General features: G+C 44.5%; 1 protein-coding gene across 1 annotated transcript; it reads left to right on the top strand.

Annotated features, from left to right (window-relative positions):
• Positions 1 to 119: 119 nt before the first annotated feature.
• Positions 120 to 26241, top strand: LOC119433464 (E3 ubiquitin-protein ligase ZNRF2). The gene is made up of 4 exons (XM_037700689.2): positions 120 to 761; positions 7119 to 7214; positions 15094 to 15199; positions 24008 to 26241. Exons 1-4 carry the CDS (start codon positions 416 to 418, stop codon positions 24063 to 24065), a joined length of 606 nt encoding a protein of 201 aa, XP_037556617.1. The 5' UTR covers positions 120 to 415; the 3' UTR covers positions 24066 to 26241.

Genomic DNA, 26241 nt, shown 5'->3' with positions numbered 1-26241 from the left:
ATTGATGTATAAATAATTAATAGTGAAACTTCTTTTTCTTCCAAATCCCCTTGCAAATAGTCACTTTACGTTCCAGGTTTTCAAAGCACAGAAGCGATCAGCTGACTGTCTTGTTGACCAATAGGATCAGTGTTCTTCCGGCTGGCTAAAATGGCAGCAGCTAGCTGAGGGAGCGATGTCGTAGTTTTTCGTTCGAACAGCCCCTTTTGGTGGAGAAAAATGGATCAGAGAAAGTCGCAGTTTCCGATGCTTCACCTGCCACCTCACTGCCGTTTCATTTGCGCAGTCGAGAAGCACCCCTACCCTCTGCGCGTGTTTGCTGTACCATGCACGTAGAACCCAGCGCTGTTCGTCGCCTCCCTGTACTAGTGCGCGTCAACAGCGGTCTGGTGCGATAGACGATCTCGCCCACAGAATGGGCGGCAAACAGAGCACGACTACGTCTAACCCGCGCGTCTCGCCGGGCTCCGGTGACACTACAGGAGCGACGGCGGCAACAGCCGCGGCAGGCGGAGGACTGTCTTCCCTGCTCGCAGGCGCCCACCACTCCTCAAGCAGCACGGATGCCAGGCTTCGGGCGCGCAGCCTGTCGAGCGTGCTGAACCTGCACCCGGGCCAGCCCCTGAGCATTCCGGCGTCGCAGAGCGGCTTCGGAACACCCGAGTCGCCGCCAGAGTCCGGATCGAGTACTCCAGACAGCACGCCGTTCGGCCGTGTCTTCGCAGCGCACTCGCTGCCCGTGCAGCTGGTCTCCTTCAACGGCTAGTGATTTCTTCTCTTTTATCACACGCCCCGTGTCGTTCAAGGAAACCGAAACGCTTTCGTTTTCGATCCGAGTTTATGCGAGCTGTTGTTTATTTGTTTACTATCAGTATGCGACGCGGCGTCTGGCCTTGAGAGGACGCATCGGGAAAGCACTTGCGTCAGCATCCCAACACACAGTATTGGCAATGCAGCGATGTTTCCATAGCGCGCATCGCTCTTCTTTGATTTCTCGTGCCATCAAAGGCACCCGCTCGAGCTACCGATGACAGCTGTTTCGCGTTGACAGGTCTTCCCCTGCCTCGTCTCGGGGCAGCTACTGCGTAGACGTGCTTATCCGCGGCGCGGTGGCATCTACCCGATTTGCAGCTCATGCTAACATGACGGGAAAGAGAAAAACACCCGAACAGGCGTGCTGGCGTTTTGCGTTGCTGGAATAAAGACGCAACATTGAGCTTGTCTGGTTTAACTCGCTGTAGCTAACGGTACAGGGAGTACTGCAGCTGGGTAGCCAGCCCGGAAAGTACATTTTTCACCAGGATTTGTGGAACTCGCACACATCTATGCATTTCATTGAGCTCGACAGTTGCACTCAGTAGTATATCTGTGTTAAAGCTGTTAACCCATTCGTGCAGCATCTTGCAGGAAAGTAAATGGCCAACCAGCCGTTGCAGACAACGGCCTGACTGGCCTTTACTTTTTGCTATTAAATCAACTTATCCAAGATGTCGTTAGTGGCTTATTAGTGCATTTTATCAGTGTCAGTTGCATCTTATCAGTGTCAAAATCATTGTTGCATACTTCTATAAGAAAAAAAAAAACATTAACATCGAATGTAACCTTGTTTACTGCACATGATGGGAACTATGTGTACCAATACAATTCAAGGTTTTCTAGTGTTATTGCAAGAGCATGGGGCATTATATTTTATTTACAGTGTGATACTTTAATACATAAAATCACTCAGTAGACTTATTGTCAAGTAATTAGCCATGAGACACCTTCACAGCATTTTATTTTTTCTATTACATTTATTGCATTTTAAGAATAGTGCACCAGGTGTTTTTGCTTGTACATACGGGCGTTGACACAGCTTGGTGCAAAACTAGTCAGTTATCTGTTCACTACCCTACATGGCCTTGCAAGTCTCGTAGCTGCTTATCACTGTGTTTTGCAGCACCATGTCTTAGCATGGCACAGAATAATGGACACCATTTTATTTCTGTGGTTGGTGTCCGTTATTATGTGCCATGGTCATCCCCAGCCATACGAGTTTTCATCAAACCCTAGATTTCACCTCTTAGCATGCTTGCTATTATACAGTTTTATTATTAGTAGTAGTAGTAGTAATCAGGGAGATAGGTAGGAGGTAAACATTGGAAAGTGATTGGTCAAATAGATGTGACAGCTAGTGAGTGTAGGAGGGAGACATTTGTTAACAGCCTTCAGGTTCCCTGTGTGTGTTCAGGTGCTTGCCCCCACAGAACGTGCCATATTTGGAAGGTTCCAAAAGCGCCAACCAGCCTCCCCTTGCTGCTCCTTTAAAAAGAACTCTTTTTTAGGAGTGGAAGCAAAAACAAGACCCCAGTTGTCATGTGGCCACTGCTATGTGCAACAGGATAAACGTTTCTAACTTTGCATAATGTCAGCTATTTGCTGCCTGTTAGAGCACCTATGAATCTTGTAAGTGGCTGCAGTTACGGCTTATGCTAGTTTAACAATTTGGTTTACTTGGTTTGTTGGAGGCAGTTGGGTTCAAAGGAGTGTGCAATAAAAAGCATACAAAATACCTGGTGCCTAATACCGGTGTCACACGTACACTTCTGATCGCAATCGGGGCTGATTCGGATTGAGCTTGATCCGGATCGGGTGTTGCTACACGGTCATTTGCGATCGCGATCAGACCCCTTGATCGCGATCGCAGGCCCTCTAGAGTAGTATAAAATAAAAATGACGGCAGATTAACTAAAAATGTTTAATAACATTTTTTTTATCAGCAATAGTATGCTGTAAAATTGAAAAAAAAATCCAAATTTTGACCATATTTTGCCAATTTTAATTTGTAGCCAAGGCATTATGCAGTTCTGAGAGTTGCCGACGATCAGCAGACGACAATAACTCGATCTGGATCGATAGCCCATGTAGCAGTGACCTTTGTCGGTCGCAATCAAGAAATCCGATCCAGATCTGGTTTTGATTTGATTTGATTTGATCTGCCCCGATCGCGATCAGAAGTGTACGTGTGACACCGGTATTAATACATGCAAGTTGTTCTTTCCAATTCATGGTTTTGCATTTACAGACCTCTTATACTCATTTCTGCCACCCTCTAGGCTGCCATTTGTACAAAGCATGTTCTTACCTTTCTGGACGATTTTTCTTTTTTCGCTTTAGTTGGTGTTTAGATATCATTTGTGCTGTTCGAAATTTATGCAAATCCTAAGAATGTTAATGTTGGCTCAAAAGAGCTAAACATGAATTAATAATTATGGGAGAAAGACTCGCGCAATGAGAAAAAAATCAGGAAGTGCTTTCTGTGGGCACTTATTTCAACAGCCAAGCTTGTTTGTCGGATGCTAGGTCTCAAATTGTATGTAGCCTAAACAGGAAAAAGCAAGTGCCACTTGGAAGTTCTAATGAGTGTGTCACAAGAAGCTTAGTTTAAAGCAGTCGTACTTTTCACAGTGAAATAATGTGGAAAATTCTAATGTGTGGCACACTTTATAGAACCTCTGTTGAATGCAAACTGGTGAATGTCATTTTAACTGCTTTTGTTGTTGCACTTCTAAATCTTTTTCTGATTTTATTTTGCATAAAGATATCGACTTGGTCTCGCGCTTGCTGCAGAAAAGGCAGTTAAAGGAATTTGTATCAATACAATAAGATTAATAGATGACATCGATGTAGCCATTGTACTCGGGCTTTATGTCATTTATAAGTTATTTCCACTGCACTGTACTACTTTAATACACTTAATACATAGATTAGGCTTCTGCTAAATCAACCCCGGTTGACTGGTCTTTTTAGCTGTTGCATTCCATCCCAGCCAGGCATAATATTACAAAATAACTTCAACCAGTAGAAGTACCATCAAATACACTGCGTCCAGACCCGTGACCTTACCCCACCAAAGGCCTTATTTACGATTCTAGCCTGAGGTCCGCTATGTTAGGTGAGATTATATGTGTGGAGAAGCACACTTGTAGATTTTGCATATCGTCTATTGGTCAGGAGAGGATGCGCTAAAAAAAAAACATACAATCATTAAAAAGGTCCAGAGACTCTGGACAGCATCTTACTTACTTGACAAAGGGGCACACAAAGTCGGAAAACCATGCCAAACAGCACTTCTTGCCAAGCGTACTTGTTACTCACGAAGACAGTCATATTTCTTTGATTGCGATGCCGACAGAATCTGTGCGAACATGGTTAGCACTTCTGTTTTGATAACGTTACATTTGGAAGGTTGAGGGGCTTTACGGTAGCGTAAAACTGCAGCGGCGCGCAGAGGCGAACGTGGAGAAAAAAAGCTGCAGTTGCCGGGAAGCCTGACAAGCATTCAGGGATCTTTGAATGCTATGGCGTTCCACTCTTAAAAGCGAAGCTTAAACGTCTTCCAAATTTTTACCCATTGGCCAGAAAATAAGCATAAAGTCAGTCGCAGACCAGCATTTACTTTTTCTACCCGTTGCTTCCCGTGTATTTGCGTTGGTAAACAAGTTTCAGTTTCAGCATCTGGCCAGCGCAGGGCAGTGCAGTCGCCGGCGATGTCTTTCTTTCTTTCTTTTTTTTTTTTTTTTTTTTCTTTTTTTAACAAAAACAGTCGCGAAAATGACCAGCTAGTTGGACAGTCCTTTAAAAGAAGCAAAAAATACTTCGGGGGGAAAATAACGCTAATGTATATATATTTGTTTTGTCAAAGTTCACTTGGTCACCCGCTTCTGCGCGTGGAGCGGGTCCGTGATGGTAGTGCGCATTGCCAGCAGTTCACTTTTGCAGGGAAAAAAAAAAAGAATTGTCATAATTCAGGACTTTTCCAGAAACATGCCCCTACGCACTCCTTCAAATATTAGATGCACTCGTGCAAGTTGTCGGTGAGACGCCTGTGGATCACCTCGCTGTTTCTGAAAGGCCGATGCCGGTCTAGGACGTGCAAGCACGCGCTAGCTAGCACGCGCGAACACGCGCTAGCTAGCACGCGCAAATAACCAGATTGGACCAGATCTGCTACCCATAGTGCGTCTGAATAGCTCTGACAGTGTGACACAGCAAAATCAAGTGCGTCTATATCACTGTTTGCTGTCATCCTCGGATTCAGCATTTTTGTCTGAATATTTGCTACTGTAGGAGGCTAGTCTGCGATTGGTATCATGGCAACTTCTTACAAGCCTGGTGCGTATCGATGCTTTTACAAATTTTACGTATCTGGCGTATCGGATGCGTCTGGCATTGTCGACATGCGATAGAGACTGGTAGACACAGATGTAGACTAGGGGGTGGCGCTCAACCACCTTTAGGCAGATATAGTACTTGAATTGTCACAGCGCGGGTCGAGCTACGATGCTATACTTGATACGTTATCACCGGCGCTTATCTTATCACGACTTCAAAACACAGCGATGCACGTCGTACTGCGGACACGTGCGTTGTCGGCACTTGTTTCCAAGCTTCAGCAAAAATGAACTTTACTGTCACGAAACATTAATAATTAGAAATTAGAGACAATAATTCATTCGCGTCAAAGTTCGTGGCTGTGACAAGCGCCTGGCATTGTGCTATAATCGCCAATAAACAAGTTTATTAAAGTAGCCACATTACAATGACTTTCAACTACTAACCCTAACACTTATTTTGTAGAATAATCTTGGTGTAAATTAATTGGTTCATTAGGAAGGTTTTTCAGTGCAAACAGGACGAGGGGGCAAAAGGAATAGCTGTGCTGGCCCTGTTTTCACTTGTGTTCCCTGTTTGTGCTGAAAAATTTTCGTACACCTTGAAATTGTGAAATGGAAGCTTGGTAGGGGGGGGGTACTTGGTGCTTATATTTCAACATCAAAATGTTATATTTAAAATAGATGTACTACACAAATGTGCCCATAGCTCCATGACATCTGCTGGTGTACTTGAGTGCTAGTGAGCAGTTGTGATCCTTTTTGTTGTACTCTTTACAACAGAAGAAGAAAATGTGTATTTATTATTCCAAAAGTGCGACCGGCCTGTGTGAACGCCTGTGATTGGAACACCTTTTCGGTTACCTATTCCTGTATTTTTTTCTTCGATTTTTTTTTTCCCCCGCTCTCTCTTTGCCCTCTTTCCAACCCCTATAACCCCCATCCCAGCACAGGGTAGCAAACCGAAAACTTGCCCCTGGTTAATGCCTTTCCTCTCTTGCTCTCTCTCTCTCTCTTTGCAAAAGTGGCTTGCTTGTCTTTGCTGTTTTGAGTTGCCATGGCATGTTTACATTTATTTTTGTTGACTTGGAATGAACATAGCTTGAACACTGAGCAGCCTCAGTTCTTCAATTACGATGTGTGCCCTGGAGTGTAAGTTAATAAATGAATAAGACACATTTAATGGTGCCTGCCATTGCTGCTGTTTCAATGCTGAAAGAAGACACATTGCACTGTGTGGTGCACGTGGTTCTGTAAGCATGTGCTTTAGTGTAACCCTGCATGGCCCCAGAGCCAGTGCAGCAGCTCGGCTGCTGGCACCAGCTCATGACAACCTAGCAGCTGAACTAGTTATTGTCCAATTTCCATCTTGTGCAGCTGTAATACTGGCCTCTGCTTAACTGCTAATGCCAGTTTGATAATAATTCAATTTAATTAGTTGAAGTTATGCCACTAAGGTACTTATAAAAAGCCTTTCTGACTTAAAAGCAGAGCCAATGTATCTATTTAACCAATGTTTCTGAATGGTAATGTCAAAAATGCTTGTAAGTAGTCCTGAAATGTTTGTATTTTAAAGTTTTTTTGCAGCTACACTGATCAAAAAAGGAAAATTAATCTGCCACAGATACTCTGTAAGGAAATGTTACATGCCCCAAACTGCCCTTAAGATATATTGGCTCCTAAAGTTACTCCAGATTGTCTTTGTGCTGTTTCATTCCTCTGTTAGAGTAAGCTTTTCAAAAAGTAAACATTCACAGGAATAGCATTTTTACGAAGACTTTATTATGTAAGCTTGATTTAAAGTTTCTTTTTCAGGGTTTGTTGCATTCAACAGTTATCTGATGTGTTTGATATTGAAGGGCCTGCATATGCAATATGTAATACTTGTGGCATCATTCACACCGACTTGTAGTTGTTGCATAACTACTGTTCAACTATCAGCCACTCTCTTTTTCTTGTGTGCAGGTATCAAGTGCCCTGTCTGTTCAAAGTTTGTGCTGCCTGATGATGTAGAGTGTCACCTTGTCATGTGCTTGACGAAGCCAAGAATCAGCTACAATGGTAAAGCCAGAACTTGCATTTTTATAACCTCTCTCTCTCTTCCTCTTGCTCGGTCCCTCCCACTCTCTCTCTGTGAGTGAGAATAAGGGAAACCAAAAGGCCCTTACCTTTTTGCTCATTGCACAGCGATGTCCTCAACTCTGGCCGCATGTAAGGGTTTATTGACCTTATGCAAATCTGCCATCATCAAGGGGAGCCGTCCGAGGGTGCCCAGGGAAATGGGTCCTGCATGTTAGCTCGACATATAAATCAAGCTCAGTGTTTTACATTGCAAGGTAAATTTATGGAAGAATGCTATACTTGAAGTGAGCAAGGAAGGCATCTTGTAAGCTCTTCAGTGTCACTTATAATTCAAGAGGGTGTCAGATGCAGTGCTAGACTATTGGTTTTACGCATGTGATTTCACTGTTAGTTTCAGTGGAATATAATTTCTCAGTGGAAGATTGTGCTTTTTTATTGCTTCATGTGTCGATAAGTTCTTGGAGGAGTTGTATGCTCACCAATTGCCCATGAATGCAGTATTCACTTTATCGTTTCCTCTAGGTACTTTACTAGTAGCTTTTTCTCATCTTGCGTATGTAATGCCTCCAGGGTTCATACATCACCGTGCCCAAAATCTACCTCCTGTACTCACAAAAATAACTCAAATGTGACTACCGCAAGGGGCTCCTTGTGTTTCTGCAACCAGCACAATCCTCTAATGTGGTGTCCGCAAGCTAGATGTGCTGTAACAGTGACAGATGGTGACACTTTTGCATAAGGTCTATTGGCCAGTTGCCTGCTTCTGAGATCATGTACTGTACGACACCTACAGTTTAATGGGTCTTCCATGTCTATCACCATGGGTATTAGTGCTGCTGGCTAATACTCCCAGGGCTAGGATATAAATACATGTACATAAATGCCCTAAAAAGGAGACAGAGGGCAGCCATCGCCATAGCTCAATTGGTAGAACATTGCTCATGTTGTGCGGATCAAATCAAACTTTCATTTGACTTGATCACCTTGAAGAGTGGTCACCATCAATGGTTCATTGAGTGGAATTGTTTAATGGAAGTACATGGCATATTGCAAGATAGTATTATTGTGCCTACATTGCTGTTGTGTATTACCATGTCATTTTTCTTTGTATTGCCCACTTTGCTTAGACCTCAAATCCACAGTATGGAATAAATAAAATTAAAATAAAATGAACTTTTAGTTTATCTTATTAAACCATTTGGTTAAGACACTGTAAGCCAACATGACAAAATATGTCTGGCACATCCGGGTCACTGCCCATTCTGACTTTGCTTGGGTATCAAGAATGTTTGCTTAGAGAATGGGCAGCAGAAGGCTGTAATAATAAGTGCTCTCGCGATAATGCATTGTGTAAGATGTCCTGTCATTCAATAGACCGAGGTTTGCTGAAACTAGCCATATGAAAATACAACCCCCACGTCAACATCTTTTAGGAGCATGGGGGTGACCACTGCCTAGGGCTGTGCATCAGCAACCAAATGACTAAACTCGGACACATCACTTAAAGGGTCAAGGACAGTGAACTGCACAGCAGATAATGTTTTTACGCATTGCAAATAAAAAGAGCATATGTATGGTGTGTAAGACAAGAAGGGTGTAAGATTGGGCTTGTTGGTAAAATATGCTTCAAGGTAGGTTGACATCGCAAGGCCAGCAGAGGGGACAGAAGAGAGAACAGAGCGCTGAACTTCCAACAGTTTATTTTCTTTCCAGAAAGCGTCGCTATTTATACAGTTATACAATAGCACACAAACCATGTGCAGAACGCCACGACAAAACCACACAGAATTCAACATGGTGATAGCCCGAGGTATCTGATCTCCTTGTCAGTGAGAGCGAGAGAGGGGGTACTGACGCAACCATCCCTCAAACTAAGAATTTCTCCCGCTTCGATTATCTCCCGTGTAACACGGTCTCTGTGTTTCGTGACGATGCTACATTTTGTGAATCTTGGCCTGCATCCACATGCGCAGCAGTGGGCAGAAAGCCATCCCTGTTTTGCGCGGTCTACATTGTACTTGTGTTCCTTCAGCCTTTCATTTATGCAGCGGCCCTTCTGTCCGATATAATATTTCCCGCACGACAGGGGAATCCGGTAAACGACGTCTGCACAATCTATAGGTTTCTTTTGGTGTGCGATACGGCATTCTCGTTTGGGCCTGGATGCTGGGACAGTCATTTTGCATAGGTTACCTAGTTTTTCCGGGGCAGAGAACACAACTTTGACGTTTACACGCTCAGCGACCTTTTTCAGATTATGCGCGATTCTATGCATGTACGGAATTACTGCAATTTTTTGCCTATCACGAGTTGGTCCATCGGGATTTACATTTACCTTTGACAAGGACCTGCGCAGCAGGCCTTCAGCAACAGAGACGTGCACAAGGATTGGGTAGCCTGCCCAAGTTAACCTCTCAGATTGCTCACGAAAACTGTCGGCCATTTTGTGTTCGCAGGATTTTCTTAAGGGAATTATTAAAACATGAACTAACAGTCCCACATTTTATAAGTTTTGAATGCGCGGAGTTAAAGGAAGAAGAGGCTTGTTACCACGTGGGTAGTACATCCAGCAGGAACGCCCTTTGTGCAAAAATAGCTTGACATCAAGAAACCTTAATGCACCATTCTCGAAAAATTCATGGGTTAGTTCAAGTGGTCTAAACCATTTGCTCACTATGTTCAGAATTAAAGAAGCATCAGACTTATACAAGCTGGCATCAGTGTTAAGAAAAATTAAGAAGTCGTCAACATATCTAAAAGCAGCTAAGACGTTAGTGTTAATGAATGCATCCGAAACAGATCTGTCAAGTTTTGCTAAAAACAAATCACTGATGATGGGAGCGATGCATGATCCAATGCAAATGCCTTCTTTTTGAAGGTGAGCTTTACCATCCCAACAGATGTACGTCGACTGAAGATAAAAGCAAAGTAATTCTATAAAGCCGCTGACACTGATGCCAGACTGAGTCTGGAACTTAAAAGGGCCAAATTCATTAATGCATTCATCAATGCAGTGAAGTAGTGAGTCATGTGGTATAGAATAATAAAGGTCCTTAACATCAGTTGAAAAGGCAAACATGCTTTCATTGCATCGTGAGCTGACAAATTGCTGTACTGCATCAGAGTTTTTTACAAGAAACAGATCATCCACTTTTAAACAATTAGGCTTTTCTGCAAGAACGACACAGTTTTTTTACCATTTCCTGAAATGATAAGCCTAAAAGGCATATGTAAAAGGCAAATGTAAATCCCGATGGACCAATTCGTGATAGGCAAAAAATTGCAGTAATTCCGTACATGCATAGAATCGCGCATAATCTGAAAAAGGTCGCTGAGCGTGTAAACGCCAAAGTTGTGTTCTCTGCCACGGAAAAACTAGGTAAACTATGCAAAATGAGCGTCCCAGCATCCAGGTCCAAACGAGAGTGCCGTATCGCACACCAAAAGAAACCTATAGATTGTGCAGACGTCGTTTACCGGATTCCCCTGTCGTGCGGGAAATATTATATCGGACAGACGGGCCACTGCATAAATGAAAGGCTGAAGAAACACAAGTACAATGTAGACCACGCAAAACAGGGATGGCTTTCTGCCCACTGCTGCGCATGTGGATGCAGGCCAAGATTCACAAAATCTAGCATCGTCCCGAAACACAGAGACCGTGTTACACGGGAGATAATCAAAGCGGGAGAAATTCTTCGTTTGAGGTATGGTTGCGTCAGTACCCCCTTCGTCGCTCTGACTGACAAGGAGATCAGATACCTCGGGCTATCACCGTGTTGAATTCTATGTGGTTTTGTCGTGGCATTCTGCGCATGGTTGGTGTGCTATTGTATGACTGTATAAATAGCGATGCTTTCTGGAAAGAAAATTAACTGTTGGAAGTTAGGCGCTCTTTTCTCTCTTCTGTCCCCTCTGCTGGCCTTGCGCTGTCAACCTACCTTGAAGTGTGTAAGACAGTACGTACACCAAAGCGAATCAGTTTAGGCCATTACTTTGCCATTCCAAACTCTGTTCAAATGTGCTTTGGTTGTCTATCATTTATATGCCAGTGTCTTCTATAGTATATCGGTCACACACAGTTTTGTTGATATAAAATAGAGCTGTGAAAGTGTTGCCCGAAAGTAGTCTGTGTGCACAAGTGCTCTAAACAATATATATCCATATAGTATGTAGCACATGACAATTGCTAATAGTTTGCCGCTTTCTTCCTTATCCATATTGTCACTGATTAGCACTTAAGGTGCACAAAAATGTTAAGACAAGTCAAGTTGACAAAGATGAATGTTGTGAGCAGCTCTGAGAAATGTATTCCACCATCAATTTTCCCATTCATGAGCTCTGGGAAACAACTAAATAAATTAAGAAAATATGCAGTAAGCATTGTGCACACATGTGGTGAAGCGGCACGGGGTACCCATGTAACGAGGTTTAGACAGGTATGTCTTCTGAATAACAATGAATTAAAGGGACCCTGAAACAATTTTGATGGTTGTGTACAAATGTAGTGTATCTCTAGGGTACGTTCTTGTGACCATCAAGAAACAGATTTAAGTGCTGTGCATCGCTGCAGGTCACAGTAGCACCGCTCCCCCCATATTGGGCTGCCTATGCCCATTCTATGTAGAATGGGCGAGTGATGTCAGTCGGCCGGGCAATCTTATTGGCTTCCGACGTGACGTCATTTGGAATAGTTGAAGCATGTTACATTAATCTTATTTTTAATAGTGTGTGTACGCGTAGTAAATTGTGTAGCTGCAAAAATAAATGTGCAAGTGCAATAAATGTAGACATTTGTTCAAACTAAGGGCACACTTCTGCCTGAGAATGCAGATTGTGTGCCACAGCTGTTGCCTGTACATGTGAGGGAAGGAGTACAATAGTTTTCTGTTTCTTTTTTTTTCCCTGAAAAGGTATGTTTTTCATGAAGAAAGGTGAAGGGTGAGAAAGAATGTGGCAAAAGTTAACAATAGTACAGTAGCGAGGGCAGCCAATAGAAGGGACGCGGAGGGGTTCTCACATGAAAATAGCTGCAACAATGTCTTCTTCAGCAGTAGACACATGATTGGAACAAGCACTGTACTGCACCTGTCTTGCACTACAAGTGTATGGAGGGAGTAAACTGCAGCGACTGCACATAGACTTCATTTTGAGGCCACCACTGCAGTAACAAGAAAAACTGCATCGAAAGAGACACAGGAATACACTTGATTTAAACCAACCGGAAGTAGACAGCACTCGCACCCTTGCATGCCATTCTTCCTAAGACGGCGGGACATAGCCATGGTCGAATGGAATAAAACTTGTGGGGAAATATCACTTCTTGAGAGGAGGGTGATCTTTAACCATGTGTAGCTCTTTTACCACAGTGCAATGACAAAATTCTTGTCAGAGAGCATTCCATAGAAAGACTTTCTATGTCTAGGCATAGAGAGTGTTTGTCGTACTCCGTTAGGTACGGCAAAAAGGGTTTGAAGGACCCGTCTGTAGTACACCTGGCACAGCAGGCGCCGTGCTTCAAGTCAATTTGCTGAACGGCAAGCTCTGACACATGTACCGTATTTTCCAGTCTATAAGTCGCACCTTTGTAAAAGTCGCACCCCCCCTCGAAACGGCAGTTTCTAAAAAAAAATATGTCGCACCGGTGTATAAGACGCACCTGTTCATTCGGTAAGCAATTAAAAAAAATTACTGTCACGTTTCACTTCAAGAACGCAGGTCACGCGCAAGCGTATGGGTGCCATTCCTATATAATTGCAATAACAATGATATGGGCCCTTCAGGCCGCATTTCTGCCGTCGTGGTCGCTGCAATGTTCTGTATAAAGTCCAAGGGCGATAACATTGTCCCCGCACGCCGTATACTGTATGTGCGAGTGAAAGCGTGTGACGGTGAGCCAAATCACGCACAAGGTAGGAAAGCAGGAAGGTAGCGCTGGAAGGAGGTGTGGTGCTTTGTACTCTGGTAGCAACTGCGTAGTTTGCGCAGTGGCGCACGCCGTATCTTGAAAGTGATCGGCAGGTGCGGGGTTGGTCGACTCGCAGTCGGCCTGCTACCGCTTGCGTTGCTGCTCCGTTTTCGCACGGCACCAGATGCCAGAGGAGGTCAACCCAGTGTGCTTCGCGTGGCCATAGCATCCAATCTGATTTTGACGGCAGTTTTGTCCAAAAAAAAAACTAAAAACGTATATAGGTCGCACCGTTCTATAAGACGCACCGACAAAAAATTTTGGAAAAAAAATGCGACTTATACACTGGAAAATACGGTACTATATTCACAATAGCATTGCGCAGTTGCCATCAAGCTGTAAAATCAGCTTCTGAAATCAGATTCTGAAAAAGTACTTGCTTGATCTGATTGCATGGGTGCTTGCTCGCATCAGTACCCTCATAAATGTAGATAGATTGTCCATTTCTCCACCTCGTTTAGATAAAAGTGTCCTTTGTTTTCCTAAACATGTAGATATAGCATATAGGATTGCCGTTGTAAAGGAATAACGTAGATCGTCACGTTTGTTGACGTGCAGTGCGGTGAAGAAAGACTCGAAGGCGATATTGTGACGGGTTGCACAGACAGACATATAATTCACACTATTATTTTACACAGACACAAGTAAGATTTTCTAACACATATTATCTGCTAGCATATGAAGCCCTACGCGGCATAATATAAAATTTCAGTCCCTAGCCCACTATCGCGCAAAGTCCGAGCGTCGCGGTATACGGCCCCCCAGCAGTCGCTCACGTGTGGTCGTAACCTTCCTTGACACGCTGAATGCATCGGAGGCGGCTTGGGTAGGCAGTGGCGGTGACGCGGCGACAGCCGCTTGGTTGGTGGCTCAGGATTCTGACGCCGGAACTGCGAACGCACCAGGCTCCCGAGAGCACAGGAACTGCCAGATCTCAGGAACCGGCCAGGCACGGGACACGGGCAGGATCTCTGTTCGGTGGCTTGCGACCCGTCACGAGGCTGCCCAGCGATACACCCGGGTAGCCCTCTCGGGACTGCTTCCACGAAGCTTGCTCGGCCCTCGTTCGATCGGCCCTCGTGGCCGCAGCTGCCCGTTCGCTCGTGTCTTCTTCCTTTTCTTCTGCCACCAACCCTCGTGCTCTCTTATTGGTCGCGTCGTGTCGCATATGCAGCTGCCATCGTCGTCGTAGCTGTCATAGCTGTCGTCATCGTAGCTGTCGTCTTTCACCACAGCCGTATCATCTGGTGGCATTTGAAGTGAACACAATTTTTTTTGTTGTCGGTGACGATGCAGCAGTACGTCTCGCACAAAGTATCGGTTTTCTTGAAAACTAGTTGCAACAAAATTATTGTAGGCTTTGACGTATAGTGTTCACTGCTTTTAGTTTTTTGTTACACCAGATTATTTTACCTTATCATTCCTGGTTAAGCTTCTAGAATGATTAAAGCTACTGTCCACAGGGGTGGACACAGGGTCTGAAGAGGGCATACAGTCGAACCCGGATATATTTAACCCACATATAACAAATTATTGTGTATATGGAACAGCTGTAAGATCCCCTTGGAAATTTCTCTATACAATTTTTATTTTGTATAGTGAATTGCCTACATATTGAACTTTTTTGTGATCCCCTTCACATTCAATACATCTGGATTCGACTTTACGAAGTGCTGGAAGCTTTAACCATTGATGAGGGCACTTGTTTACTTTCATAGGCTCTCGAGTTCACATTCAAGATTACTTCCACTACCTGATCTAATGCTTTGTTTTATACTTTGAGACCTCATTCATGCTGTTTGCTGAGCTTCTGTAATGCACCCAAGCTGATCTTCAACTTTGAACTCTGCGAACCATTGCATTGATGCAGCCTCATTTCGTTGCTCTCAGATGATGTGCTCACCGAAGACAAAGGCGAGTGTGTCATCTGCCTGGAGGAGCTGACTCGGGGAGACACTATTGCTAGACTACCTTGCCTCTGCATATACCACAAAAGGTGACCTTGTTTGTGACTTTAGATTTTTGCTTGTCTGTCACTGTGTGGCTTTTAAAGGGGTAACATGATTTAAAGGGGGCATGATACCCAATTTTCGATCATAATCTGTATTTTGTGAGGTTATCCTTGTGCGTTCAAGAACACGTTGGCAAAATTTTAGCACATTTCAGCCAGCACGTAATTTGTAATTGAATTTTTTATATTACACTCCAACGGCACAACAGTCAAGCAACATTGGTGCGCTCACAAGCCGTGACGTAACAAGCCGCATGCTTGTCGAACGGGCATGTATATTCCGGTGAAGAATTCGTGTTTCAGCTGTGCGTGCATGCGGGAAACTTCTGCTTTGTTCAGCTTGCCGTTGGAATTGTTCAACTTGCTGCGGCTGAAACAATGCCACCACGGTGCCTATGTAGCGCTGTGGGGTGCCATAGCGAAAGGAGCAAGGAGTGCTCCGTATCATTCTTCAGGTTCCCCAAGGAGCCCGTCAAGCATAAGGCTTAGGAGATGAATGTGGGCAGGAAGGACTGGCGCTTATCTGACGCTTTTGTTTTGTTCTCAGAACACTTCATGCCAGACAACTACAACGACGATTTGCGCCTGCTCGCCGAGTTTGGAATACACGTGAAAAAGCTGAGGCTGCGGCCAGGCGCGATGCTGACCGTGTTCGCGCATCGACCCATCCGACGGGCGGTGCCCAGGCGAAACGTCAGGCCCTGATTTTTTTTTACCAATATCGGGTGCAAAAAGCAGGTTCAAGTGAAGGTTTAGCCAAAGTGCACATCGCGCAAAATCCTTGCGCTGCGGACACATGTGCATGGGCATTTGTTTACATGCATGCCAGCACACAATCTACCTGCATAACAATATGCATTGTGCAAAGTAGCGTCGGACTTCATCTCTCGTGAACGGCTGGCTGGGCAGCGCTGCAAACATGAAATATGAAGTATGAAATATGAATATGAAGCTGTAACACAGAACACCTATGGCTGTATTAATCAACAGGCATCAGCAGCATTTCGTGCAGCACCAGTATTGCCATCTATGTTGACCATGTTAACTACGCTGTCTTCGTCCATGGCCTCCAAGATTTGTGCTTGCCAGCCGGCACGTGCAAATTTTGGAGGCTATGTTTCGTCACTTGAGCTAGTGGCGGTGGGGTTGAAGTCAAAATGTGCAGCGTACATGGCGCCCTCGCTGCTTCTGCTGCTCAAAGATTGGTAGTTTGCTTCTTCACACGAAGCTGGCGGTGTCAAAGACATGGCACGCAATATCTGGAGCAAATACGGCAACAAATGGCAGCTATGCTTTGACCTCACCTGGTGCGGTGGCTGATTTTGTAGCAGACGATGGCGCAGTTCCATGCAGCACATTACATCAAACATGGCATGGCAATGTGGCAGTTGGCGTTGGAGGGCGGGGCTAAGAGCCGGCAAGTTTTAGCTCATATTTTGGACAGAAATGTGCTTTTGCTGCCCATATTTTGCATGTGTATAGCCTTAATAGACCCACTTCTACAATTTCTCGTGGACGACAGGAAAAATCTCAATGACGCTGTCCTTCGTTGCAATGTATTGCGCAGGAGCAGCTGTCACCGGTCGTGTATTGTAATTGCACCGAAAATATAGTCGCAACAGTGAGCACATATAAAAAGCAGGAGTTCTGCAAAATATTCATTAGAAATGGGAAGATACAACATGATAAAGGGTAAAAAAGTGTCACTCGAAACAATGTTCACTGCATGTATATACAAAACCTCGCAAGAAGGTTAACAGTGAGCACATATAAAAAGCAGGAGTTCTGCAAAATATTCATTAGAAATGGGAAGATACAACATGATAAAGGGTAAAAAAGTGTCACTCGAAACAATGTTCACTGCATGTATATACAAAACCTCGCAAGAAGGTTTTGTGTATACATGAATATACATGCAGTGAAGAAGAAGTCACTGTGTATAATACATCAAACAAGGCAAATAAACATGTTGCGCAATCACAGATAGTAAACTTTACACATAGAAAGGCATATGATCAAGGCAAGAACAAAACTGTGATCGCAGAAACCGTGATAAGTACTTGGGCCATGCTGCAGTCGCGACAGCATCATATGGGTAAAATAATTGAGTAAGAATGCAGAAATCAATGCGAAAATGTGTATTTTAACTGCCTGCACAGTGACAACAATTACTCTGCAGCCAAAATTAAAGAAGGATATTGCTTTGTTTCAAAAAATAAGTAAGAGCAGGTAGCTAAAAAGGAAAGAAAAGGACAAACGAAAGCCACAGATGATGTGGCAAGCTAAACTACCAAATATCCGAGTATGTTTGTTGGTAAACGCCGTGTGGGCCGGGCTTTCAATGAGCAAGGTCGGTCAAAATTGGTTTGATGTCCTCGTAATTTTCGTATTCACATGATCATGATGCTAACTGTTACAATATACAGCAAAAATTTCTGCAGCTTTAGAAGCTAATGAACAGTCATACGTTTTCATAATTACTCATTTATGGATCTGAAGGAACAGAGCTTTTTACTTGCATTGATTTTTGCTGCTTCGCTGTCTAAAGGATAACATCGAAGTAAAGGTGATGCCCTCAAGGGAACGCGTTAAAGGGACACTGAAGGCAAATAAAAAGTCAAGCTAAAGTGATAGATCAATGCTCTAGAACGTCTAAGGCATCAATATAATCGCGAACAGAGCTTTAGTAATCGAGAAATTGAGGTAAATGCAGGACACGGTAAGAGACTTCCCAGGGACATTCAGGTACTTACCCGATGACGAAGGCACTCCTCAAAAAAATTGTCACTAGTACTAAACCACTCAGATTAAAAAGATAATTTCGTTGGATTATAAGACGGAAGAAAATGCTACTTTTCTACTTCTATTAGATTCTTAGAAAAAACTTTTTGGCGTTACTCTTGATAATGACATGGGTGGTGTAAAGGTTTCGTTTTCGCTCGACTCTGCGCCGCGCGCTTTCGAGTTTCAGTAGTTCCAATATCACGTAGTGCTGTGATGGTGTTACTGGCTCGCTAAACTCGCACTTGAATTTGCAAGCAGCACAGAATGCCACGTCCATGTGATGTCGCGGGGTGCCCGAACGGTCCGCACGACAGCACGTCTAGACGGCGATCATCTTCATCGCCCAACGTCGCATTGATGGAGTCCTCGCTGCTTTCACGCTCGGAAGAGCTGGTGTCGAGGCCCCCGTCGTAGTACGTAACGATGCCGGTAGTGCGAGCCAATGTGTCATCAGTGTCGTCAACAAGGTCCATTGTGACTAGCGTTGACGGTCATCATGTTTACAATGCAGCGCACACTTTTCCTTCCGCTTTCGCACTGCCGTCGGCTCTTCTTGGCTGTTTCTGGCCGCGAGTCTGCGTTTTCCGCAAAAAGGCCGTAGCGTCATCTGCAGGCGGCGCTTTCTCACCGGCGGCACAATGTCACTGTGACACCATGACATCACCACTCCTCGCACGGGAAGGCGGGCGATTTGAATGGCGCTAAAGGTATGCGGACGCTTGAGAAGAAATTTTCTCATAAAAAAAAAAGTCTTTTCTTGGCACGAAACAACAATTTCGAGGTTTCTGTGATCGTATTTTAACATTCCACGTTGACTTAATATTTGCCTTTAGTGTCCCTTTAAGTCCATCGAGTCCCCACAGTGATGGTGGCGAGCGACCATTGTTTCTTTTTCTCGTCTGTTAGCCAGAAAGCGTCCAAAATGCTGCCAGACCAAAATCCACTCGGCCAGAGAAAAACAAGCGCACCAGTGCGCCGCCCAGTGGTCGCGGCAACACGAGAAGAATGCATGCGCTCTGGCTGGCTCTGGCAGCCCACGGGTAGCGAGAACAAGGAAATTGAAGAGGCTCAATGTGTCCTCGCGAATAGAAGTCAAAGTAGAGAAAATAAATAACAACGTTGTTACATTTGCTGGCTTTAGTGTGTGGACATGGACGCTTTAGTGCAGGTGGAAAAAATGTTGATATTCTTCTCTGTGACATGACGGCACAAATGAATCGCCACAACCCTTCGTCTCATGGGACCTCGCTGCGTGCTTTGTCAACTTGGCTGATACACAGTGTGTTGATTTAGCTTGTCTCGTTTTATGGTCCTATGTACGACTTTAGAAAAGTTAATGCACCTTTTGCATCAAAAGTTTATAAGAACTTTATACCCATAAAGTTTTGGAATTGAAATCAATGCACTCCGTGAATTCCGCCGCCGCTGAGAGATGCTGAAATGAGCCCGCTCGTCATCTAAACGCCATTGAGACTTTGTGCTCGGACGGGGCTCCTTGCGTTATGTGACTCCAGGTGCATGGGCGTTGCCTCGAAATCCAGCCCGAGTACGCAATGTTTACACCAAAATGTCTTTTCAAGCATGAAAAAGACATTGTAGACAAAATCGAGAATGATTTCCGGCGCCGGTGGTTGTTTTGGTCAGCGGTGCATGACGGCACGAGGGGGGGGGGGGGAGGGGGCTGAAGCCCCATGAGCCCTGCTGCTGGCTACGCCCCTGGGCGAATTGTATTCAAAGGTCTCTTTGATTTACTTGGTTTTCTTTGACTTATCGATTGGTTATGTGCCACTGTGTGTGTGCCCGCTCTTGGCTAATCCTCCAGAATGGATATGTGCCATTGTGACAGAAGAAGTAGAGAGTCCTTAAATGTAGTGAGACATCTGTCGTACTTCTCTGTGCATACACCTGCCATCACCATTCCTCCCTCAACAAGCGTCATACTTTGTCTTTGTCCTTAAGACATTGTTTGCGTAGTCATCTCACACTGTGCATTCGCTTGATTTGGTGTTTTCATTTCGGCATGGCTTGTGAGCTGTGTAGTGCATAAACATAAAAATTATGTATTGTGGGGTCTCACATGTGCTCTTGGGACAAAGGAACGACAACACAGTAGTGCAAACAATCAACAGGGCATTTATTGCACCTTTCACACACTAATACGCGCTAGCCGAATTACTACCAATAGAACATTCACATGGGCGCGCCACAAATCAAGGAAGACCGACTCACCGCGACCCGATAGCGAGCGAATATGTTCGCCCCATGCTGTGACACCATCGCCTAGTCGTTCATGTGTACGGTCACGCGAACGGTGGCGCGTTCGAACGATCCGTGATCGTCCATACCGGTGTCCTGCTGTTAGCCTCGCGAGACGGTCCCGCGAAGCGGGCCGGCGCACGCGCGAAGCGTTCGTGCGTATTGGTCGCCGATCCCAAGCCAAAGAGGAACCGCGTTCTCCCTTTTGCGCCCGCCTAACCCCCCGCCGTCAGGTGGCATTAGCAGCGCAACACTAGCGCCATCTCTCGTAATACGCTGCAACTGTGCCGCCGTAAAGCTACGCGGCGAAGCCGGATTACGGGAGCCATGCAGGGAAAACATCAGGGGACGCGTGAGAGTCGCGCATCCCCACAGTATTAAACTTATGACCTTTGTGGCAGATAAACATAAACATTGCATGCAGTTGCACGCTGCATTGTCTGAAAGTATACACAATTATATGCATCGTCATTTGTTGTACAGAATTTAATTAACCGCTTCACTTAAGTTTGCAGTACATAGATTAGAACATGTATGTTAAGGTTGCATATTTTTTTTTAATACAAATACATGCCACCAAATCTTTAAACATTTGCTACAAAATGCTATGTCTTTCTGCTCACTGCAGGTGCTGAGCAGTGATTACACTCCGAAAATGTTCTAGGGGCACTTAAATTTGTTTGAGCTAACCATCAGGTTCCAGTGGACAGCTTGATACATTTTCTGGATATTAGGCTGTTTTTACCCAACAAGCATATCTGTTAGAAATGTGATGTGTGTTCTAAGCTGTATCTGCCATTTTTTTGAAGCTACGCAAGACTCATGAAATTAGGAATAGCCATGCCATCACTGACAAATGCTCTACAAAATTCAAAAGAACATGCAAAATTCTTTTGCATGTTCTCTGAAGCTGTGATCAAAGCTTCGTGTCGTCCACCTAGTCACCGTCTATGATATCTCCGAAAACAGAGGTTTTCTAAGCCGCGCCGGCATCTTACACTTTCATACAATTCAGTTGAGGCAAGCAATGGACGCGTCACCACGTGATCAAACATGGCAGCGCCTACGGAATCGCCGCAAAAAGGATCAATAAGTGTGCACTTTGGCATTCCTTGCATGTCCCTGTCTGGAAAGAGTACATCATTATCTATGATACCGTACAAAGCTGCATCATTTGAAAGTGGCCGGAGCACGTGCAAGCAATCGGCTGCTTAGGACGCGGACGAGGCACTCGCGGACAGCAAGGCTGGAAGCTCGCATTGTAAATGGCCTCCGAGCTTGCTCGCATAGCGCGTCGCGCCGTCACGGAGGCCATAAATTGTTTGCCTCTTGCTTCTACTGCCACTTCCGCCGTGCGACGCCGGTTGGCGCCGACGCCGAAAATCCGTTGAACATTTCTAGCTTGTGGTTGGGCCTTTATGCCATTTCCATGGCATGAGTATAATGCATATGTTAAAGCCCAGAAATTTTGGGGGTTTCGAATATCAAAGTATGTAAATATACTGCATTGAGATTGAGCTAGATGCTTTAAAGGGGTCCTAAACCACCCCTTGAACTTGGTGAAAAGCATAGTCCGCGGATAGCATACGCTGCTGTGATCATCTCGGCCAAGTTTTGCAGTCGTGCGCACCACGTGGAGTGCGAAGTCACCTTCTTCTCAAACACTCATTTTTCGACAGAAGCTTGCTCCTCACTCTTTTCTCGACGCTTTATTTTGTAATATAGCAGATTCCCTTGCGCGGCTGCTATTGGCCAATAGCTGACATCAATCCAGAAGGATGTTTAGATCAGTGCGCTTCTTCCTACTGCTACTGTGTATATTTATTGACAAAGTTTAATAAACAGGCTGAAGTAAACGAAAATCTGCTTTCAAATTTCGATAATAATTACGTACGTCGGGAATAAGCCGACCATCTTCTCACGCTTGGTCGCTGCCTTCTGTGTAGGAATTAATCCTTGGCCAACCTGCTTATTGGTGTCGTAGCCGTGGGGTCTTGCTAATTTTGACTAAGTTTAAACGCTCGACTAGCCTTGAACCACACGGACGCTTGCCAGCGCGTGTTCACTCCTGGCCACTCCTGGTTAGACGCCTTGGCGGACTATTGATAGTGTTCAAAATGCACAAGTTGGATGTGGCTGCTATCTATCGGTCAAGCTGATGAAGGACAAAGCCAGTCCGCATCACATAGCACGCTCAGACTGAAGCATATGAGCGCGAGCATGCACTCGAGCCGTATCATGCACGAAGCAAACGCTGTGCATACACACTACAGTTACATGTAGCTGTGGTCTGCTACGTAGTGTAGATACCACAGCCACTGCGGGGTGCCACAACAAGTCCACTGGCTGAGCGAACTGTGGCTCGCTGAGGACAACCGCGTTTGGCATGACAAAGTAGTGGTGTCTACGTTAACATCCAAAATCAAATTTGAACTGCGCGCCATGGTGACTTTCAATAGGCTCCGCGAAGTGTTGTGGGCATGCCCCGCTCCGCTGTAGCCCTTGCAGTGCAAGGCATTGAAGAAGGAGCGGTAGGACCATGGAGGGCGTGTTTGATTGCCAATAACACCGCTTCTTCTGAATGCATTAAAGTACTTTTTTGCGTCAAAATATTTCTGAAGTAGCCTATTTTAGCTTCAAATGCATTTCTCCACTTCTATAAAACGTTGTGCAGGGCTTCTGTTGTGCAAAGCTCCTCAGTGATTGCTCATCTGGTTATTACAGCTGGTGCCCATGCTAAGAGAGGAGAGGTGACCAAGAATGTTGTATATGGTGTGACATCCACCTGCTTGAGGATAATGGTTGAAAAGAATGTCATAAACCTCCCAAGCAACAGTGGGGAAATTAAAAAGTTGTAGAAGCTTCCGCTTCTACAAACTGTTACTGTGAATATGTTCACAAGATAAGCCATCTTTTTTTCTCGCAAGATGAATATTGTACTTAAAGGAGTACTAAATTGCAATGCTAAATGAGTTTGAACTTATAATGCATTCTTTCAAAACTATTGTCATACATTTGGCGGTGAAGGATTGATTATTACTGGAGAATATAGCCTAGGAAAAGATCTCTGAACTTGTTACGTTTAATCTTTCATTCCTTGAGAATGCAATGTAGTCGCTCTTTACTGATAAACAATTGACTAGAGTCACTAGACCCTAGTTGGTGTCAGAATTCATGATGTCACGGCGAGCTGGTAAGGAAACTTTGGAACAGAGTCTCAATCCTTTGTTTTTGCATCTATCCTGGCTGACAAAGCATCCTCTCCCGTTACCATGTCACTGTTTTGCTGTTGCAGAATTGGTATTTGCTAATACAGCTCAACTAAATATTTCTTTTTAATGTTGATGATGTATAGTGCTTAGTGGCGCAAGGGCCAGGGGGTATGGCCAAAGAGTGCCAAGAAATTAGTGTCTTTTTAGTGTCTGTTTAATGTGTGTGAAGGAAAAAAATTGTTTAAAATTGTAGTATGTAGGATCTTATGGCATGCATGAATATAATTTGACAGTATCTCAAAAGTTCTTGAATGCCTCTTCATTTTTTTTTTTTTTTCTTAAAAACATAGCCTTGTGGTTGGGCTGTTGTCACTTATGGCACAGTGACATTTCACAGACTAGACATCTCAAAAAGGCAATTGTGAACAGTACTACTAGTTCAGGCAAGAATGAAGTTCAGAATGAGGTTGCTTGTTTTTTGTTTTTCTTTACTGGGATATATCTAGCCTCCTACTTCACAGCAGTACTTGTTCCTTTTCAGGTGCATTGATGCCTGGTTTGAAGTGAACCGCTCCTGTCCTGAACACCCCATGGACTGACGTTGCCGTCACCCTCCACTTCACGAACTGCAATGGAGCTGCCAAATCCGGACCTGTTGTCTTCTACATGACAACCACACGATCTCACCATGGACGAACCAACAAAAAAAAAAAAAAAAGAAAATTAGGCCCGAGTGCGAATGCACATTGCAGACCCCTGAAAGAGATGACTGAATGGCAGAGTAGGACCGTTGCTTATGTTGACATCTTGGCTGCTTTGGTTTGCTGTCGCATTTTGCTTATTTTTGTACACACTACACTGTAACAGTGTGTAAATAAGCTTCTTGCTTTTTTTTTTTCTTCTTCTAGCAGCCATAAACTTTTGCATGACTTGACGAAGCATCTTCTTGCTGTGAAAGGAAGTAACTTCCTACGAAATTTGCTGTGCCTTGGTTTGTGCAACATTGCTGTCAGGAGTCCGTGTCAGAGGCTCTTGATTGCCAGCCACAGCAGGCTGGGGCAAACCTAAGATGAGCAAGCAGCGTGGTTCCTTGTGGCGCATTCTCTAGTTTTGTAAAAAAAAAAAAAAATGAGAAAATGAGATGCAGAAGGCATGAAAGGGAACCCCAGGAGCCTGCGTTGGTGCTGTGATCATCCATATACTGTTGCGTGTTGTTGCCCCGTTACCGGTATGGCAGTCTTTCCCTCCTCAAGCATGTGAATGTTCCTTGGCAGCACTGCTGTCTCTTTCGTAAATTTGTTGCACATTCTTGCTCCCCTTGTTGGAGACAGTGCACCGCTTTCCTAAGCAGCTCGCTCTCTCAAAGTGGATCACATTGTCGGTGCATTGCGTCAGACTTTTGCCCATTTGTCGAATTGCCTTGAAAAAACACAATACACACACCACTCCCCACATTTTTATACATATACCTGAAGAGTAAAAATAAATATCCTACAGCCTTTCTTTTTCGATTGCTGCTTCTCTTCTAAAAGTTGTGTAGGAAATTTCCAGGCTGATATCAGATCTGGGACGCAGTTCATGGCATCACCGTGTTCTTTTTTTTCCTCACCCACCATTAGATGTCAAGCTCATTGGCCATAGTTTGTACATTACATCCCTAAAGTTCTTTTGATTTAGTTTTTTAGATACAGAGCAGCGGGGCATTTTGGGCTCGTTGATAATGTAACCAGTACCAAATTTGCCCAAAGTGTAGTGGCCACAGGCTGCATTATTTTGTTCATCTCTGGTGCCATACCACTAGTTGCAGTGGTTTGTTTATATTGTGTCATTGGATTCATTGCTGAAATGAGTTCATTCCAAGGGTGCACTCTCCTCTTCCTCCTCCTCCTTCCAATACTTTTTTGGAAGGAGGAGGACAACTTTAAACCTTCTCTGTGAGGTTAATGGTTGCCATTGGCCTTGTTGATAGTGACCATTAGCTGGTTTAGTTTTCCTTCTTTAGTGCCTGCTTGATAGGAGTGTTTATATTGGTATGCTGATGTGATGCAAGGCACCAATATTGGTCAGCGGCATGAACATAGTGCTGTGATCGCAGTGCTGCAAAAGATGCCTTAATGCCTCGCGCTCTGTGGCACATGCATCATGGCACTAGTCTGAAAGAGCGGATGCATTTTCGACTTTTTTCTATTCAGCAGGAGCTCGGTGGCTTGCCCTTGTGTAGGTTTTGCAGTGCTTGTATGTCTAAAGGGAGATGCTTCAAGAAGGGTTCTGTGAATGTGCCACATTTGAGGACGCACTTAAGTGATGGCGTTGTTGGCACAATCACAGTGTCTGCAATCGTTAGCATTGCATTGTGCTCCAAAGTGCAATTGGTTAAAAGTTGTGTGTGCGTGCGTGTGTGTGCGCCTGTGCTTGCTTGCAACATGGGAAGATCCGAAGGATATTACACAAGCCAGTGTATTACGTTCCTTCACGTTTCCTGCACCCCTTTCTTCCCCCCCCCCCCCCCCCCCCCACTCTGCTCTTTGCAGCCATCAAGTACCGCACACAATGGCAGTGAAGCTAGAATTCGTACAAAGTGTTTGCTATGTACGTGCGAGTGAGGTTGGTTGTTTGGTATAGGGGGAGTGATATTTTTTGTAAAGTTCCGCAGTACCAAATTGCCTGTAACTGCTTGTAGCATATGTGTGTGTGTTGTGTGTGTGTGTGTTGTGTGTGTGTGCATGTGTGAATATTGTGTATGCATATTAAAGAAATAAAGTTATATCACATTTT

Source organism: Dermacentor silvarum, chromosome 1 (assembly GCF_013339745.2).
Source record: "Dermacentor silvarum isolate Dsil-2018 chromosome 1, BIME_Dsil_1.4, whole genome shotgun sequence".
Classification (NCBI taxonomy): Eukaryota; Metazoa; Arthropoda; class Arachnida; order Ixodida; family Ixodidae; genus Dermacentor; species Dermacentor silvarum.
Note: the sequence above shows the minus strand (reverse complement) of the source record. Positions and strands in the feature narration are given on the sequence as shown.